General features: G+C 55.3%; 1 protein-coding gene across 3 annotated transcripts; it reads left to right on the top strand.

Moving 5' to 3' along the window:
* The first annotated feature begins 267 nt into the window (after positions 1–267).
* Positions 268–19,250, top strand: NCKIPSD (NCK interacting protein with SH3 domain). Of its 3 annotated transcripts, none has more exons than XM_055413769.2 (14): positions 268–548; positions 3,083–3,192; positions 3,417–3,621; positions 3,802–3,892; positions 4,037–4,542; positions 5,886–6,056; positions 6,186–6,272; positions 6,364–6,502; positions 6,590–6,670; positions 6,867–6,995; positions 7,169–7,261; positions 7,376–7,548; positions 17,512–17,636; positions 19,234–19,250. In XM_055413769.2, exons 1-13 carry the CDS (start codon positions 378–380, stop codon positions 17,629–17,631), a joined length of 2,076 nt encoding a protein of 691 aa, XP_055269744.1. In that variant the 5' UTR covers positions 268–377; the 3' UTR covers positions 17,632–17,636; positions 19,234–19,250. The 3 variants fall into 3 exon arrangements, with proteins under 3 accessions (XP_055269744.1, XP_055269743.1, XP_055269742.1); XM_055413768.2 differs by lacking the exon at positions 19,234–19,250 and adding an exon at positions 17,763–17,784; XM_055413767.2 differs by lacking the exons at positions 17,512–17,636; positions 19,234–19,250 and adding an exon at positions 11,989–12,930.
* The last annotated feature ends 412 nt before the right edge of the window (positions 19,251–19,662 follow it).

Raw genomic sequence — 19,662 nt, 5'->3', positions numbered from 1 at the left:
AGCTCTCCTTCGTGAAGTAGGGTGGGCCGCAGTACTAGGGCTTGAGCCGATAAAAGGAGTGGAGGGCCGGGCAGAAGCAGCTGGGGCTGGGGGCTCTAGGAGGGGTGCCGGGTCAGGGAGTCTGGAGCTTGGAGACCACCGAGTCCTCGGAAAGGGCGGCGGACTCGCGAGAGCCGCGCCCCTCGGGGCCGCCAGGGGGCGCCGCGCTCCCGCGCAGGAGCCGACACTGCCGGGGCGGGACTGCGACGGGCGGGCGGGCGCGCGCGCGCACGCGCCGTGTGTCACGGGGCAGGGCGAGCGCGGCGAGGAGCTGCCGGCCTGGCGTCCTGGTTCCTCAGCCCTCCGCCGTCTCCCCTGCCCCGGCGCGACTCGGCCTCATGTACCGCGCGCTGTACGCGTTCCGCTCGGCGGAGCCCAACGCGCTGGCGTTCGCCGCGGGCGAGACCTTCCTGGTGCTGGAGCGCAGCAGCGCGCACTGGTGGTTGGCGGCGCGGGCGCGCAGCGGTGAGACCGGCTACGTGCCGCCCGCCTACCTGCGCCGCCTGCAGGTGAGTGTCCCTCCCCGGCCCGGCCTCCGCCGCCCCTAGACTGAGCTCCATCACTGCCCGGTCGGGACCTCCAGCAAATGAGGACTTTGAGAACCTGACCGAGAGACCCCGCGAGGACTGGCACCCTGAGAGCCCGCTCCCCCGACGGAGGACCAGGCCCTTGACAGCCAACTCTTGAGGACTCCAGTCCTACCTAAAGCCTAACTCTGGGACCGAGACCCCAGACCCAACATCTGAATCTCCAGCCGAATACAGTTCAAGAGTCAGCCCCGAGATTCCAGTACAGCAGATTCTGAGCAGTTCCCCAGGTCACTGAGACCCCTGACTTAATCGGCGCCTTGCCTGGATCACTGGAATCCCAATACTCTTGCCTCCTCTTCCACAGCTTCCACCCCTGAGAACCCCGGCAACCCTGGGCACTTTCTGTTTCCCCAGCCATCTTCTACGTCTTCACCCTCCCATCCCACCCCCTGCACTTGGACCAGGGAGCCGTGGATACCCCATCCCCTAAGTGACCCCTTTGGGCCTGAGACCTCAATATCTTTTACTGTCCTGTACTCAGTCAGCCCCTAAGCTCTTCCAGAAACACCTTCGTCAATCTGTTCTGAGCCTGGGTTCCCAGCTCCTGCTGACACTCCCTGGCACTTACTGTCCCTCTCCCCTTTCACACGCCTCAGGCCCTGACTTTTCAGGCTTCCTTTCTTGGAAAGTGAGGGAGCCTGAGTCCTCTTGTCCCCAGCCTGGGATGGGGAGCTGCTCACTTAGCAAGGAAGTGGGACTTCCCCATGGCTTCCCCTGGTGTGGCCATGGCCCCCCTGTTTCCTTCCACTGGAGGTGCAGCCCCAGTTCCTGTTTCCCCCAGAATAGTCCTGGTGTGGGGGTTGGGCTGCATTGTCTCCAGCTGGTCTATTCTGATCCCAGGGGGAAGGAGGGCCCAGAGCCTCCAGGCCTGCCCTGTGCCAGACACCCCCGCCCCATCCTAGTCTCTGGCCTGTAGGAAGCATCCCAAGCCGGCCCAGTTCAGGACAGAAATAACAGGATAAATTTGGAGATGTCATCTGTGGCTTTTACCCTAGGGGATGGGCCCGGGGCCCTGGACCCTTGGCCTCTTGGCATCCAGGAGTGTCTGGGTCAGAGTGGGAGCCCCTGACACCAGGGCTGCTGGGTCTGGAAGTGAGCATATCAGAGCCAGTCTCTCTGGGGCAGGGGCTTGTCGGAGGCCTCCAAGAAAAGTCCCCCACTTTCCCCCAGGGCCTGTGAGGCCCCTCCCCTGCCTTGGCTGTTGGGGCTGGGTGTTCAGGGAGGGCAGAGAGGGCACCATCTCCTCTGTCTCTTGGTTTCTTGCCTCGTGTCTCCCTCCGTCTCGGTCTCCCTGGCTGTCTCTGTGTCATCCTGACTCTCCGCTGTGTGTGTCCGCATCCTCCAGCTCTCTCCCCCTCTGTCTCCGAATCTCAGCTTCTTCCCGCGTCTCCCTCTGCTTATCTCTTGTCCTCCCTCCCTCCCTCCCTCCCTCTCCATCTTTCTTGCTTTCTGTGCATCGTCTGCCGTCCTCTCTCTGTCCCCCTTTCTGTCTGCTGTCTCCTGCACTCTGACACGCCCCCTGTTACCTGGGGGGCTCTGCTGACCTCTGAGTCCATCTGTCTGTCCCCATCCGAGAAGCCTTTCCAGTCCACTCTGGTGTGATCTCACCTTAGTTCTGAGGCCCCTGTGCCTGATGGACCGTGGGTGCCAAGGGCAAGGGAGAGGTGGGAGTGACTGGTCCCGCAGGTGCCAGCCCCCTACTCCCCCCGACCCCATGCCAGCCAAGCTGGGTTGAGGGGACCCCTGAGTTGCTGCGAATGGCGACACAAAACCTGGGGCAGGGGCCAGGTTCCGTGCTTATGTCTGTCTTCTGCCACAAACCCAGAACTGCTGTTTCCCAGCGCAGCTCTGGAAGATTCCTTTTTCACAGCTAGAGGGGATGAGGGCTGGCAACGCAGGTGCAAAGAGGAGGCCCCTTTGGGCTGTCCTCAGCTACCAGGGCCTGCAGAAGGCTCTCTGAGGACAGGGCTGTCCTGGAGTGTGGCCTTGGTTTTGTGACGGGTCAGCAAGATCCCGAGGGATTTGTTCAGAGCTCCAGACCCTAGAGACTCCCTGCTTGGCATCTCAGCCTGGGATCTGAGCCAAGCCTGGTGATAGAGTAAGTGTGCACTCCTGGCCTCAGACTGGGGGTCTGTGGGCTGTGTTTTTGCTTCAGAGCCCACACTTTCAGAGATGACTTAGCTGAGAGCTTTGCCATAGGTAAAATCCCGAGCGGAGGCCCGATATATAAAGCAGCAGCCTGGGCCCCTCCCTGTGGCCCAGCTTCCTGAGTGACGCAGTTTGAGAACCCCGATTGATATTCTAGTTCATCTTGCTCTGTTGGTCTTTAGTATTCCAGGCTTTGAGAGCAGCTGTGGTCCTGTGCCTGCACCAGGCTCCCTCCAGGGCTGGCTTTGGCCTCTGTACCCTCACCTGGCCCCCATGGCTAAGAGCCCACTCCTGCCACCCCACAGGGCCTGGAGCAGGATGTCCTCCAAGCCATTGACCGGGCTATTGAGGCTGTGCACAATGCAGCCATGCGGGATGGTGGCAAATACAGCCTGGAGCAGCGTGGGATCCTCCAGTGAGTGTGTGTGTGTTGGGGGTGGAACCTCCCAGTGAGCCCCAGGGGATGGGGTCCTTCAGGGACTCTAGAGGGCAGGGTTGGTAGTGCAGAGGCGGGTAGGGCATGAGGGTGACGGAAGGTGGGGGGCCTGAGCTGGGGTGGGCAGTGTCCCTCAGGGAGCACAGGTGGACTTGGGGAGTTGTAAGGTGACTCCCCCAGTAACCTCCCTGTCCCTGCCTCAGGAAGCTGATCCACCACCGGAAAGAGACCCTGTCCCGCAGAGGCCCCTGCGCCCCGAGTCCTGCAACTATGACCCCATCCACCAGTGACCACCATCTGGACGCCGCCGCCACCAGGCAGCCCAATGGCATGTGTCGAGCTGGGTTCGAGCGGCAGCACAGCCTGCCCAGTTCTGAGTATCTTGGGGTGGATGGAGGCCTCTACCAGGTACATGGTGAGAGCAGCCTGGGCAAGGGAGGTGGCAGGGGGCTTAAGGCTTTGTCCGGAGGCTCCAAGCGTCCATCCTGGTCAGCGATGCCGCCTGGAGCCTTGGTCCTGCCTCTGCTGAGCTCAGGCCGCACCCCAGATGGCAGTCTGTGCCCTCAGATCCCACTTCTGTCCTCCCAGATCCCTCCACAGCCTCGCCGAGCAGCGCCCACCACGCCACCCCCGCCCGTGAAGCGCCGAGACCGCGATGCCCTGGTGGTCTCAGGGAGCGGTGAGAAGGCGGGGGTGGGGGAGTTGAGGGCACCCTGTGCTTTGAACGGTTGCTCTACCTGTCAGAAAACTGAGGGCTGCAGGCTTGGGGGGATAGGGGTCCCCAGGGGGCTGCCCCAGCACAGTGTCCCCTCTCTGCCCACAGGCGGCCGCAACACCATGCCCTCCGGGGGCAGTTCTGTGTCCAGCGGTGGCTCTGTCAGCAGCACCTCCCTTGACACGCTCTACACCAGCTCCAGCTCATCTGAGCTGGGCCCCAGCTGCTCACCTACGCCCCCACCTGTGCCCCGCCGAGGCGCCCTTACCGCTGTGTCACAAGCTCAGCCCCCTCCCTGCAAGGTGCCAAACCCCGAGCCCCCTACGGAGGAGGAGACGACAGTGGTGGTGGAGACAGCCCCGGCTCCGGCCCCCGATGAGCTGGAGGCCCTGGGGGCACTGAACCTGGGGGCCACAGAGGAGAAGGTGGCAGCTGAGCCCGCCGTGCCCAGGACCATCGGGGCAGAGCTGATGGAGCTCGTGCGGAGGAACACCGGCCTGAGCCACGAGCTCTGCCGCGTGGCCATTGGCGTCGTGGTGGGCCACATCCAGGCCTCCGTGCCCGCCAGCTCGCCTGTCATGGAGCAGGTCCTCCTCTCGCTGGTGGAGGGCAAGGTGAGGGTGGACCAGGGCTAGGGGCCGCCCCGCCACCCCTGCCCCTTCCCCGCCCGCACATGTATCCAGCCTTTACCTGACAGGTATTTGTTGAGCTTGAGCTCTCGGCTTCCTTGTGCTGGGTGTTGGGGACTTTGGGGGACAATCCGTGAAGGAGAAAGGGAGGAAGAGTACTGCAGGCAGAGGCTCAGCCTGGATGAGGGCCATGAGGCAGCACCTCGTGCTCAGCTCACAGGAGGGATTGGAACGAGGCCAGCATGGCTGGAACACCGCAAGGGAGGGAGGGAGGGAGCAAGAGGTGAGGTTGGAAGTGAGACCTAGGGCAGGGGACAGAAGAGACAGCTGTGGGTGGCCAGGGCTTCTCTCGGGCTGCAGGGAAAGAATGGACGGAGGGCATGAAAGAGGGCAGTGCCACGCTGGCCTTGGCAGTGGAGAGCACTGGGTGCTTCGAGAGCTATGATGGAGGCCTGAGTGCTGACTCAGATGGGTGGGGGGGGGATGGGCATCGTGGAATGGGTGGCAACCTTTGCCAAGCTGGGGCCACTGACCAGGGAGCAGGATTGGGGGCCAGATGGGCCGGAAGTGCCTCCTTCCTTGGGAGCAGCAGCTCTGGTTCAGGGTGTGGGGAGCAGTGAGGCCACAGGGTTGCCTGGGCAGGAGCAGTGGCCAGCAGGGTCAAGAGGAGCACGGGAGGCGGGTTGACAGGCCTGTCCCACTTTGTGTAGAATCAGAGGGTAGAATCTCAAGTCATGTGCAGGCCGTGAGAAGTCCATGGCCTTCCTCACAGGATGTTTATCCAGGGACAGGAGGCAGGTTGTTGGAAAATTCCCCGCAGACGTGTCTCGTGCAGAATCCTATCTCAGGAGGTTATCAAGACTCAGGGGCCTGGAAATTCCTTGCAGTCAGTCCAGTGGTTAGGACTCTGTGCTCTCACTGCCAAGGGTTCAATCCCTGGTCAGGAAAATAAGATCCTATAATCTGCTCATTTATTGGTGGGGAGAGGGAAGGGAGGGGAAGACTTGGAGGCAGTGGAATTCCTTGGAGAGGGTGTGCAGAACAGGGCTGGCGCCCCTGCGGGCCTTGATGTTGAGGGATGGGCTGTGGGAAGTTGACGGGGAGCAGCGGGAAGAAGGGAAGAGAACCGAGGGCTGGTCCGCTCACTGGTCCTGGGAGGACGCTGGCTCCAGGCAGCCCTTGCAGGCGAGGCCCGGGGCCCCTGGTCTGACGCAGGCCGGGAGTGCATGCCAGGACCTCAGGGTCTGGGTTGAGCCCCAGGCCTCACGGGCCTCCTGGAGATGGTACGGGGCAGGTGTGCTGAGCCCCGCCTCGCCCTCTCCCCACAGGACCTGAGCACTGCCCTGCCCTCAGGGCAGGTCTGCCATGACCAGCAGCGGCTGGAGGTGATCTTTGCAGACCTGGCCCGGCGGAAGGACGATGCCCAGCAGCGCAGCTGGGCCCTGTATGAGGACGAGGGCGTCATCCGCTGCTACCTGGAGGAGCTGCTGCACATTCTGGTGCGGGCTGGGGCCCCCAGGTGTCCCCACCGCTCCCCCATGCTCGGGAGTCTCCCCTACTGGTCCTCGGCATGCTCGTGGATGGCCACACACACCGAGCGACTCCCTCACATCTCCTCCCCTCCGCAGACGGACGCAGACCCCGAAGTTTGCAAGAAAATGTGCAAGCGGAACGAGTTCGCGTCTGTCCTGGCCTTGGTGGCCTATTACCAAATGGTGTGTGTATGAGAGCGAGGGGAGGGGACACGAGGGACCCGGGCAGACCTCGGGTGTCCGGGCACTGAGCGCACACGGGATCCCCTGCCAGGAGCACCGGGTGTCGCTGCGGCTGCTGCTCCTCAAGTGCTTCGGCGCCATGTGCAGCCTGGACGCGGCCATCATCTCCACGCTTGTGTCGTCTGTGCTGCCCGTGGAGCTGGCGCGGGACATGCAGACAGACACGCAGGGTGAGCGAGCGAGGGCCAGCTCCCTGCCCCTTGGGGGGGTTCCCGCCACCTGTAGGGGCTCTGACCGCCTGCTCTGTGCCCCTGCAGACCACCAGAAGCTCTGTTACTCTGCCCTCATCCTGGCCATGGTCTTCTCCATGGGTGAGGCAGTGCCCTACGCACACTACGGTAAGAAAGCAGGTCGCAGCCCAGCTGACTGCAGGAAGCCCACAGCCAGCTGGGTTGGCCCCACCTGCGGCCTGAGGGCTGGGGACCCACTGACCAGGGTCTCATAGAGCATCCCCAGGGCTCACAGGAACCCAGGAAGGCTGGGCGGGGTGGGTGGTGGGGCTGGGCTGCAGACCTCCGTGTGCCCCTCTCCTAGAGCACCTGGGCACACCCTTCGCCCAGTTCCTGCTGAGCATCGTTGAGGACGGGCTGCCCTTGGACACCACGGAGCAGCTGCCGGATCTTTGTGTGAATCTACTTCTGGCTCTCAACCTGCACCTGCCAGGTGAGGGCGGGGCCTGCCAGGTGAGGGCGGGGCCTGCCTGTAGGGGGGTGTGGCTGCCAGGTGAAGGCGGGGCCTGTCAGTAGGGGAGTGTGGCTTCCTGGTGCTGCGAGGGTAGGGGAGGACCCGCCAGGCTCAGCACCGGTGCCCTTGTGCACTCCCGTGTCTGTCCTCAGCCCCGGACCAGAACATCATCATGGCCGCCCTGAGCAAACATGCCAACGTCAAGATCTTCTCTGAGAAGCTGCTGTTGCTCCTGAACAGAGGGGGTGAGCGCTGAGGAATCTGCACTGGGCCACTTGGAGGTCCTGTGACCCCCCCGGCCCATGGCACCCATTGGCCCTCCCAGAGGACCACCCTGACCCTTCCTCCCCACCTTCTAGATGACCCCGTGCGCATCTTCAAGCATGAGCCGCAGCCGCCGCACTCCATCCTCAAGTTCCTGCAGGATGTGTTCGCCAGCCCCGCCACCGCTGCCATCTTCTACCACACGGACATGATGGCGCTCATCGACATCACCGTGCGACACATCGCAGACCTGTCGCCTGGAGACAAGGTGCCTGGACGTGGCTGCAGCGGGGTGGAAGCTGTCACACCCCGGGGGGGACCTGAGACTAGGGTGAGGGGCCACTGCTGGAGCCGGTAAGTGGCGGAGGCCGCTCAGCCAAGACAGGTGTGCCAAGACCCAAGGGAGCCCACCGTGTGGTGATCAGGGAACAGCAGGCGTGGTGGGAGGTGAGACAAGCAAGTGGAGTTTACACAAAGCCTTGGGGGCTGCGGTAGGAGGTGGTCGCCTTGTGGGGGAAGTGATCTGATTGTCATCCTGACTGAAACGGAGACTGTGAGAGCACAGCAGAAGCAGGCGGCTGGTGTGGAAGTGGCTGCCCTCCAGGTGGCACACTTGGGGTGGGAGAGATCAGGCCTGGGTGTGTTGGAGGTGGGTTGGTAGGACTCGCTGCTCGATGGGTGTGGACCAGCCCGGTGGAGGAAGTGCTGATCCCTCAGGTGGGGAAGATCTTTTAAATAGAGTTGTGTTCTGATGCGTCGAGATTGAGGTTTCTGTTGGACATCCAGGTACAGAGGACATCGGCGAGGTACTGGGGTGTGAGTGGGGACGGGAAAGAGACACTTGGGAGTGCACTGTGCACACATGTGCCGGGAAGCCTGTGACAGTGCGGTCATCTCGGGTGTGGGATGCATGGGTCAGAGGGAAGCTTAGGCTTCAGTCGGGGCACACAGGAGACACTCAGGAGGAAAAACCAGGAGAGCAGGAGCCCAAAGACTTGTGTGTGAAAGAGGAGGGGATGAGCCGTTGCCACAGTTAGGAGCCTGAGTGAGACGAGGCCTGAGGAGGAGACATAGGATTTGCCACACGGATGTCAGGCGTGACTGACCAGCAGTGTCAGTGGAGTGGAGGGAAGAGAGTCCCAAGTGGGAAGCTGAAGAGAAGATTTGACGTTGGAGGGGAGTGGAAAGAGGGGGAAGGTGGGAGCACTGACTGGAAACAACTCTCATGTGTTTTTATATGAACTTGAACTTGTTACTCGGTCAAGTCCAACTCTTTGCAACCCCATGGACTGTAGCACGCCAGGCATCCCTGTCCTTCATTATCTCCCAGAGCTTGCTCAGACTCATGTCCATTGAGTCGGTCATGCCATCCAGTCATCTCATCCTGTCACCCGCTTCTCCTCCTGCCTTCAGTCTTTCCCAGTATCAAGGTCTTTTCCGTTGAGTCAGCTCTTTGCATCAGGTGGCCAAAGTATTGGAGCTTCTGCTTCAGCATTAGTCCTTCCAATGAATATTCAGGACTGATTTCCTTTAGGATTGACTGGTTAGATCTCGTTGCAGTCCACGGGACTCTCAAGAGTCTTCTCCAACACTACAGTTCAAAGGCATCAATGCTTCAGCACTCAGCCTCCTTTATGGTTTTTCTTTATGGAAAAACCAGAGCTTTGACTCTTTGGACCTTTATTGGCAAAGTGATGTGTCTGCTTTTTAACACACTGTCTAGGTTTGTCACAGCAAGAGTCTTTTAATTTCATGACTTCCTCAGTGATTTTGGAGCTCAAGAAAATAAAACTATCACTATTTCCACTTTTCCCCCTTCTATTTGCCATGAAGTGATGGGACCAGATGCCATGATCCTAGTTCTTTGACTGTTGAGTTTTAACTCAGCTTTTTGACTCTCTTTCACCCTCATCAAGAGTCTCTTTAGTTCCTCTTCACTTTCTGCCATTAGAGTGATATCATCTGCATATCGAGGTTGTTGATCTTTCTCCTGGCAGTCTTGATTCAAGATTGTGCTTCATCCAGCCCGGCATTTTGCATGATGTACCCTGCATAGAAGTTAAATAAACAGGGTGACAATATACAGCCTTGTCGTATTCCTTTCCCAATTTGAAACTAGTCTGTTGTTCCATGTCTGGTTCTAGCTATTGCTTCTTGACCCACGTACAGGTTTCTCAAGAGACAGGTCAGGTGGTCTGGTATTCCCATCTCTTTAAGAATTTTCCACAGTTTGTGTGATCCACAGTCTGAGACTTTAACATAGTCAATGAAGCAGAAGTAGAGGTTTTTCTGGAATTCCCTTGCTTTCTCTATGACCCCTCAAATGTGGCAATTTGATCTCTCACTCCTCTCTTTTCTAAACCCAGTTTGTACATCTGGAAGTTCTCAGTTCAGGTACTGCTGAAGCCTGGCTTGAAGGATTTTGAGCATTACCTTGCTAGCATGTGAAGTGAGTGCAATTGTGCGGTAGTTTGAGCATTCTTTGGGACTGGAATGAAAACTGACTTTTTCCAGTCCTGTGGCCACTGCTTAGTTTTTCAAATTTGCTGACATATTGAGTGCAGCACTTTGCATCACCTTTTAGGATTTTAAATAGCTTGATTGGAATTCCATCACCCCCACCAGCTTTGGTTATAGTAAAGCTTCCTAAGTCTCTCTTGACTTCACACTCTAGGATGTCTGGCTCTAGGTGAGTGACCACACCATCATGGCTATCAGGTCTTTAAGTTCTTTTTTTTTGTATAGTTCTGTGTATTCTTGCCACCTCTTCTTAGTCTCTTTTGCTTCTGTTCTGTTTATGTAAAGGGGAGCAGAAAAGGTGGGGGATCACTGGAGGGAGACGTGGGATCAAGGGAAAGTCTTTTTTTTTTGTACGTTTATTTATATGCTTTATTTTTGGCTAAGCTAGGTTTGCTTGCTGCACAGGCTTTCTCTAGTTGCACTGTGCAGGCTTCTCATTGCCGCGGTTTCTCTTGTTGCAGAGCATGGACTCTAGGCGTGGGGGCTCAGTAGTTGCAGCTCCCAGGCTCTAGAGCACAGGCTCAATGGTTGTGGTGCCTGGGCTTCGTTGCTCTGAGGCATGTGGGATCTTCCTGGACCAGGGATCAAACCCGTGTCTTCAGCATTGGCAGGCAGATTCCCAACCACTAGATCACCAACTGCAAGAGAAAGTCTTTAATAGGTGGGAGATGCTGGTGGATGTCTAAGCCAGAGGGACTGATCCAGCAAGCTGACTATGGAGAAGAGGCTGAGGTGTTGGGAGAGTCAGCCACTGTGGGAGTCAAAAGTAGGTCAGGCGGCTGGGAGAGTTCAGGCCCCTATAGAGGGATGGCCCCTGGCAGGAGCCGGGCAGTCCATTCAGTAGCAGGACAGTAGTTGGGGTGAGAGTGCCAAGGGAAGACCAGGAGTTTCTGAAAGTGTGCTTGTTTTCTCCATGAAGCACAAGGCCAGCTAGTCAGGGACTTTAGGTTTGGAAAATGCAGAGAAGGTGGGCAGTGATCCTTTAAGGAGCGGTGGACCTGGTGGAGAAAAGTGGCAGCGGCCCTGGGCAGTGTGGTTTGTGGTGGGGAATGGTGTTCAGGCTCGTGCACGGCTCTGTAGTGCTCTGCTGCTTAGCCGTTCATACTGAAATTTGATGGGCAGGTCCTTTTTGGCCTGACCAAGCTTGGGAGTTAGCAGGGTGATCCTGCCTAAGGAAGGTTTGGGTACTGACTCCTCTAAGCAGAGGCGGAGACGTGAGAGATGGTAAGGGGCAGATGGAGAAGTCCTGGGGCCAGGTCAGCGGATCAGGGTCTAGTGAGGATAAGGAGCAGCAGGGCTGTCACACTGGAGGGGCTGTTAGGGCCGTTAAAGCCAGAGGTGCTGGGAGGGTGGTTTGGCAGGGAGGGCTGGAGATGGATTCAGGGCAGGTAGAAGGTAGGACGCCAGGTCTCAGGGATAGGTTGGGTTCAGGATGTGGTTGGCCCTAAGAATGTTTTGCACACAGTGTGAGGGGAGGTGATGGTAGAAAGGACCTGAGCGGGGCCCCCCCACCTGACATAGAGCCAACGCCAGGGGTCAAAGGACTCAGAGAGGACACCTGTAGTTTTGACTGGAGCGTTTGAACAGACAGCAGTGCTCTTTATTAAGGTAACACAGGAAAAGCCTTCAGCTTTGGGCAGATGGGGACAATCGTGAGTTGGATGGTAGACATAGGAGTTTGAGTTCTCTCTGAGATAAGCAGGGCATGACCAGTGGGCAGCTGAAAATTCTCATCTGCAGCTCCCTGGAGAATCTAGGAGAGGTCTGAGTGGGGGTCACTGTTTGAAGCTGTGGGTGTGAATGAGATCTCCCAGGGTGAGAGGAGAGAAGCAGAAGGGCCTCCGACAGACAGACAGCGGCCCCACAAGGGCCCAGCATTAGAGACGGGTAGGGGCTCACCGCTTCCTCCTGCCGCCTCTCTGAGCCAGGACTTCCTGGGCCAGCCGTGTTCTGGGACTGTGTGTGGACGGCGAGGATTCACTTATTTACTCCCTCAATGACTATCGAAGGCCAGCTCAGTGCCAGGTTACATGCGAGGTGCTGGCGTGCAACCCTGATCTTCCAGTGGTGTCAGGCGGTCACGTCCATGTGGCCGCCAGAAGGCAGTAGTGGCCTGTCTGTCCCTGTCTGGTGACAGTGGCACACAGCACCTCCCTGGGATCCCTGAGCTTGCCTGCTCTCCCCACAGCTGCGCATGGAGTACCTCTCCCTGATGCATGCCGTGGTCCGCTCCACGCCCTACCTGCAGCACCGCCACCGGCTCCCTGACCTGCAGGCCACACTGCGACGCATCCTGACCGAGGAGGAAGCCTCGCCCCAGTGCCAGATGGACCGCATGATTGTCCAGGAGATGTGCAGGGAGTTTCCGGTGCTGGGCGAGGCCCCCAGCTAGCACCTTCCTCTCCCTTCCCTGCAGCCCTGGGCAGGGTGCAGGGGACTCAGAGGCTTGGCCCTAAGAATGTTTTGCACAGATAGTATGAGGGGAGGTGATGGTAGAGGGGCCTGAGTGGGGCCCCCACCTGACATAGAGCCAATGCCAGGGGCCAAGCACAGAATTGGGGACCACAAGCCAGGAGCTCTGCTGGGGCATGGGGAGCGTGTGAACTGAAACCCCTCCATCTCCTGGTAGGCTGCCTCTTCAGCATGCCCCCAGCCCCGCCCTTACACACACACACAGTCCCACTGCTGCTCCAGGCTGGGCCCGAGCCCTCAGCCTCCGCGCCCGCCTGGTCTGTGTCCTGGGCTTCAGCACGCCATGTCCCCGGGGTAAGAGGGGGCATCCTCCGCCAGCTCTGTTCTTTGCCTTAGCTTCGCAGTGAGTGCCGCTCGTGTGCTCTGCCCACCCCCAACCCCCACCCCGTGGGGGCAGTCGCTGCCCCTCACTCCGACCCCCAGAGGTCTTGGCCAAGCTGCTGCTTTGAGAGCAGAATCTTAGAGACAGGCCATCCCTCCTGGAGCCTCACAGAACGGGGTGGGGTTGGGGGGGAATGGCACTGATAAAGCCAATGACAGAATCTATTTTCTCTGGAAAAACGTAGACTGAGAAGCCATGTGTATTTTCCTATGTGCTGCAGCTCACCTTTGGAAATAAATCACAAGGCATCTGGAAAAAGGCCTCCCTGTATGATACTGAGGGGTGGTGGGAGAGGGTGGGCAGGGGTGCGGGAACCTCAGGACCTCATCAGTAGCTTGCCCTGCCCTCTCCAGTCTCCAGGTGGTCTGTCAGGACCTGAGGACCACCTGTCAGGTGGTCCCTGACAGGCCCCTCCATCAAGGTCCCTCAAGTTCTCACGTCTTCCCTGGGTTCCCACTCCTGGGCCACAGCCACCGCCACCGGGAGCCCAGTGGTCCATCTGCAGGTGACTCCCTGCAGACTTCACTTACATCTCTCTCTGCCTTGAATGCCATGTCTCTCTCCCCCATTTAAATCCCTATAATCCTTTACAGCTATTCTCAAATGAAGCATCTCCCCCCCACCCCCCAGCCCCGGCCTGCCTGAACTCCTCGGCCTGCCCAGCTGTTTCCCTTCCTCATTTGTCTTCCACTGGATCCAGCAAGATCCCCTCACCTTGCAGCCTTAGCAGGCATTTGATAATTACGGTAGGACCAAAAGAGTATCTCAACGAATATGGGGTTAGATGCACACTGCTGTCTGAGGGGAATCAGAGGCCAACGTTGGGCAAAAACTTGTGGGCTGCTGAGTTAACGAGGGCTTGTCTCTATAGCTCGGGGCGGAGAGTCAGAACCCATAGACAGACACCAGACAGCAGTGGTTTCCAACAGTTCCCTTCATTTTGTTACTCAAGATGATTCTCATCAGATTCCACACTTCGAAAATCAGATACTGTGACTTCTGGCCACGACTTTTGTTTTCTTAATGGGATGCTGAAGGCAGGGGGCTGTTATACTTCCAGCAGAGCGTAATGAAGCAAAGAAGACCCCCTGGGGTGGGGGTCCCAGGAAAACAGGTCTGTGGGTGCAAAGCACAGGAAGACAACAAGGAGACGTCCTTCCTGAACTGTTGACTTGTCTAGAAGGTTAAGTGCACAGGTTCCCCTGGACCTGAGGAGGAGCTGACACAGTGGCTGGCAGGAAAGTTTCATGTGGTATAGCATGGTCACCTTATCCTGGAGGCCTCTGCCTCCCTTTCACAGCCAGAATCAACACTGCTGACTTCCAGGTACAACTCCTTTCTCATTGGCAAGCTGAAGGCAGAGCCCCAGGTTCTCCTCCTGAGAGAGTGTAATTCAGGAATGAGCACAGGCCCTCAGGAAGCTGGGACAGGGACATTCGGTGGCCTCTGTGCCTTGCTCTGTTCACGCCCAGGCTGCACACACTGATCTCGTGGGAAGAGCAGGGCTGGGCTGTGCCATCTGTCCCCATGCTGGCCCCCGTGAGGAGCAAAGCGAGCCCTGTGGCAGGAGGGTCAGAGCCCCTGCCTGCTTCTGCATGACTGTCCAAGTATTGCACGTATTCATCAGGGGGCTTGAGCCCCAGCTGACAAAGAAATGTCGACTCCAGGCAGCAAACAGGGACCAGGACTCCAGGACCCCTCAGCAAACACCTTGATGGTGGTCTCACCGCACAAAATTACAGCCACCAGGGAAAACGGTTAGCCAGAGAATTCCTCAGGGAAGGAACTGTCTGGGAGAACAGCTCTGCCTGCTTGATGGTAGACATAGATGTGGTTAGTCAGGGGAAAGGGCAGAGACGGGGAACCAAGCCACTCAAGGAAAGAAGGGCGTTTGAGTGGGGCTGGGGAAAACTCAGTTTTGAGGGGCCCTGCGGGCTGGGGGTTTGGGCCAATCTCTAGGCTAGAAGTGGGTGTGGCATGCGTCTGTGCGGCACAATTGGGGACAGTGGCTACAAGGGCACAGGGCACCTCTAGGGCAAGGGGGTCAGGTGAAGACCACCCGTCTGCTCAGCCCCCAGCAGACACAGACTAAGGCTCCAAGTACGCAAGGTCAACCTTTCCTTCTTTTCCTGTTTAATGGAGGAACATACATACTGTGAAAACTGCAGTACGCGAATATGGAGGGCAGCAAGACGCTGATCCCGTCACCACCCAGGGTCACCAGCTCCCAAAGCCCACTGTCAGTTCAGTTCAGTTCAGTCCAGTCGCTCAGTCGTGTCCGACTCTCCGCGACCCCATGAATCACAGCACGCCAGGCCTCCCTGTCCATCACCAACTCCCGGAGTTCACTCACATTCATGTCCCTCAAGTCGGTGATGCCATCCAGCCATCTCATTCTCTGTCGTCCCCTTCTCCTCCCACCCCCAACCTTTCCCAGCATTAGAGTCTTTTCCAGTGAGTCAGCTCGTCACATGAGGTGGCCAAAGTATTGCAGTTTCAGCTTTAGCATCAGTCCTTCCAATGAACACCCAGGATTGATCTCCTTTAGAATGGACTGGTTGGAAAGCCCACTGTGCAGCCCCCTTAATCACCAACCCCTCCCTTCCCCCCAGACCTCCTCCCTAGGGGTAATTCCTCAGGAGTTTTGCCTGTTTTCCAACTTCACATAAGTGGAGTTGTGTGAGCACTGGCTTCTTCGCTCACCATCAGATTTCACAGCCCGCCCATGCCGTAGCGCGTGGTTGCGGTTTGTGCACGGTGCACCCTCATTTATTTATTCACGTTGACAGTCTTTCAGTTGTTTCTGGTTTTTGTCTATTACAAATCATGCTGTCAGGAGCACTGTTGTACTCATCTTTTGGTTGCTCATATGCATTATATTCAGTTCAGTTCAGTTCAGTCGCTCAGTCGTGTCCGACTCTCTGCGACCCCATGAATCACAGCACGCCAGGCCTCCCTGTCCATCACCAACTCCCAGAGTTCACTCAAACCCATGTCCACAGAGTCGGTGATGCCATCCAGCCATCTCATTCTCAGTTGTCCCCTTTTCCTCCCGCCCCCAACCTTTCCCAGCATCAGAGTCTTTTCCAGTGAGTCAACTCGTCACATGATGTGGCCAAAGTATTGCAGTTTCAGCTTCAGCATCAGTCCTTCCAATGAACACCCAGGATTGATCTCCTTTAGAATGGACTGGTTGGATCTCCTTGCAGTACAAGGGACTCTCAAGAGTCTTTTCCAACACCACAGTTCAAAAGCATCAATTCTTCGGCGATCAGCTTTCTTCACAGTATTGGGGGGGGGTGTGTGTTATATTCTCAAGAGTGGATTTGCAGTGAAAATGCCAAATAGCTTTCCTGAGTAGTTGGACCCGTGCATGCTCCTCCACTGGTGTCTGAGTGCTCCTCTGTATCTTTCCCCAAACCTGGTGTTGTCAGTCGTTTTTATTTTAGTCATTCTGGTAGAGTACGGTAGTCCTTACTTTCACATTTGCCTTTCCCTGGTGACTAAAGAGGTTGAGCATTTTTCATCAGTTTACTGGCTATTTGAATCTCCTCTCCACATCTCTTGCCCACTCATTGACTGGGATGTGCATCTTTTACTGGTTTATAGTATGTATTCAGGATATGAGTCCTTGCATTGTGTATCTTAACCTATCTTCTCCCATTCTTAATGTCGTTGGGTGAAAGAAGTTCTTAATTGTAATGTAATCCAATTTTTCAGTATTTTCCTTTATGGTTAGTCCGTTTTGTGTCCTCTTAAAAAATATTTGTTTAAAAGCCATGAACTTTTATGTTCTCTTCTAAAAGGTGTATTGTCACATTCAGGTGTCAGATCGATCTAGAATTGATTATGTGGGTAGTATGAAATACGGGGTCTCATTTTTGTCTACATGGATGTCCAATTGATGTGGCATCATTTATGGGAAAGCCCATCCTTTGCTTGTGTTGGCTCTTGAGAACCACTCTTGTAAATATTCAAGTCTTCATGCACCTGTAGGCCCCTCTCTGGATTTTGTTCCGTTTGTCTGTCTGTTCCTGTACCAGCACCATACAGTCTTGGTTTTGTCGCTGTCGCTTTCCTGATCTCTAGTAGAGGAAGTTGTTCTCCTTCTCGGGTATCCTTTGGACTGTCTTGGGTGTTCTTGGCCCTCATACATTTTAGAATCCAGTTTGTCAGTTTACACACACACACGTACACTACACAGTCTTTACTGGGGTTTCTGAGTTGCATTGAATCCCTATATCATTTGGGAAGAATTAGCATCTGCACAATACAGGTATACCACATTTTATTGCACTTCACTGATACTGCATCTTTTATAACAAATTGAAAGGTTTTGAAGGTTTGTTGCAAACCTTCAATCGATAAGAGACGATAGAAAGTCTATTGTCACCAGTCTTCCAACAGCACTTTCTTACTTCATGTCTCTGTGTTACATTTTGGTAATTCTCATAATATTTCAAACTTTATCATCATTATTATATCTGTTATGCTGATCTATGGTCAGTGATCTCTAATGTTATTTATTTTTGGCTGTACCAGGAAGCCTGCTGTCTATGGGGTCGCACAGAGTCAGACATGACTTAAGCAACTTAGCAGCAGTAGCAGCAGCAGTACCAGGAAGCATGTGGGATCTTAGATCCCCAACCAGGGATCAAACTTGGCCCTCTGCAGTGGAAAGTGCAGGGTCCTAACCACTGGACTTCCAGGGAATTCCTTGATGTTACTTTTAAAAAGATGATGTTTAGGCCCACTCAAGGATGCCAAAAAAAAAATTGATTATGATTCACTGAAGGCTCAGATGATGGTTAGCATTTTTTTAGCAATAAGGTGTTTTTTTTTTTTTTTCTTTTTCAGCCATTTGTCATGAAGGATCTTAGTTCCCAGAGAAGGGATCAAACCTGTGCCTCCTGCAGTGAAAGGTGGAGTCTTAACCACTGGAACAACAGGGATGTCCTAGCAATAAGTTATTTTTAATCAAGGTATGTACATTAGACATAGTACTGTTGCACACTTAACAGACTGTAGTCTAAATACAAATTTTATATTTCCTGGGAAACCAAAACATTTTTATAATTCACTTTACTGTGATATTTGCTTTATTGCAGTGGTCTGTAACCAAACCCACAGTATCTCTGAGGTATGCCTGTATTAAATCTTCCAATCTTGGAACATAGTTTTGCACTCCATTTATGTCTTATGTTTCTATTTTTTTCTTTCAGTGTTTATTGAGATATAATTGACTATATAGTTTAAGGTATACAACATAATGATTTGACTTACATACATCATGAAATGTTTATGATAGTGTTCAATGTCAATGTTTTATTTTATGTGTGAAGAGTCATTGCACATACTGCATTATATTTATTCCTGGCATTTTACATTGCATGATGCTACTGTAAATTGCATCATGAAAAAAAGTTCTCACTTGTTGATATATAGAAATTACGACTGATTTTTATATATTGACTTTGCATCCAGTGACTTTGCTAAACTCTAATAACTTATCTGTAAGTTCTTTTGACTTTTTTGCATACACATTCCTGTTGTCTGTGAATACTTTTTTTCCCCCTTTCTAATCCTTATACCTTTTTACTATTTTTTTTCTTTTTTTATCTAGTTGAAGCCCTCCAATATAATATTAAGGCTTAAGGTCAAGAATTCAAAATGTTGTTTTTCTCTAGTAATGCTCTACTGCTCCAGAGGTAAGGAATTCACAATAGTCTGTTTTAACTGGGGTTAGATTTTAGCCCAGTGAGTTTGTCTAAGAAGAGCCAGGGTAGGAGAATTGTTATCGGACTGGCTAATGGTTAAGGTACGGACTTCCCAGGTGGCTTCATGATAAAAGAATCCACCTGCAATACAGGTGACAAGGGCAAATCCTGGGTAGAGAGGAAAAGGCATGAGGAGAGGATCTGAAATGTCCTAGAGGGCAGTGGAAAGAGGAACTCTACTTGCTTTGCTTTTACCTGGAGCATGAGAAACTGTCACCGAGGGTGGGGCATGGAGGTTAGGGCAGAGGGAGAGGGACAGGCTTCCGTGGAAAAGCAGCCAAAAAGAGAGGACAGCAGTGGAGGCAGAATGTCAGGGAGGACACGGAGCGTCCTCTGCAGTCACCAAGGGTGTTAAGGAGAGGTCCCTGTCTTCCTCCTCACAAGGAGCATCAGGTGAGGGCAGTGATAGCCCTAGGACAGGGAGCAGGGCATAAGAAGGCCACTATCCCTTTAAACCTCAGAACATTTGCCCACACAGCCTCCAGGACCTAGGGCGGCTCCTCCATCTTTTGGTTATTCAAAGATCTACTCAGGCAGATGGTTACACTGGCTCAGGCACCTCCTCTGGATCCAGCATCCCTCTCCCTAGCGTCCCACCTATCTACCTCCTTCGTAAGTGAAAAGCTTTCCGCCCTCCGCTCGTTAGATCGTGAACCCGGAGGGCGAAGGTGCGATGGAAACCATGTCTTTGGCTTCCCTCCTCCAGCCCCTGCACCGAGCTCCCATCCAACCAAGGTCTGCCTTCAGCGCCTCTCCAACGCCCATAGTAACCCAGACCGTACTTTCTTGGCTCTGACCTTAGGAAGTCCTCAGATTCTGAGACACCAGAGGGCACCACTGGAGCCCATCCACCGGCTCTCCGTAGTCACATGAGGTGCTGGAACGAGGAATCCCGCCTCCTGGAAGAGAAAAAGTCAATGAGGGGACCTAAGAATGCGCCATTTGATTGGTTGGTGGTGATGTCATAGGTACCGTTTTGGGCGGGCCAGAGGCCGAAGCCGGAGTTCTCCGCTGGTTCCAAGCAGGAGCCGCGCCCCTTGGAGCGTTCGGGGCCTCAGCCCTAAACCCCTCCTCTGTCCAGGGACGCTGACGCCGTCTGACCGTGCCGTTGCAGCCCACTGTCGGTGCTGCTTTGCAAGCCGGGCCGTAGAACACCTCCTGGATTGTCTCTCCCGGCTATTCTGGAACAAGCGGAGCCTCCTCCCCCAGACAATGAGTCTGCCGTGGGGGC

Source organism: Moschus berezovskii, chromosome 24 (genome assembly GCF_049115385.1).
Source record: "Moschus berezovskii isolate FMDL1 chromosome 24, NW_MosBer_1.0, whole genome shotgun sequence".
In the NCBI taxonomy this organism is placed as follows: Eukaryota; Metazoa; Chordata; class Mammalia; order Artiodactyla; family Moschidae; genus Moschus; species Moschus berezovskii.
Note: the sequence above shows the minus strand (reverse complement) of the source record. Positions and strands in the feature narration are given on the sequence as shown.

What these genes read in the sequence shown, in the direction of transcription:
- NCKIPSD (XM_055413767.2), top strand. Translation starts at nt 378, where the DNA reads ATGTACCGCGCGCTGTACGCGTTCCGCTCGGCGGAGCCCAACGCGCTG. An exon ending in CCTACCTGCGCCGCCTGCAG is followed by an intron (nt 549 to 3,082) that starts GTGAGTGTCCCT and finishes GCCACCCCACAG; the next exon opens with GGCCTGGAGCAGGATGTCCT. An exon ending in AGGAGCTGCTGCACATTCTG is followed by an intron (nt 6,057 to 6,185) that starts GTGCGGGCTGGG and finishes TCCCCTCCGCAG; the next exon opens with ACGGACGCAGACCCCGAAGT.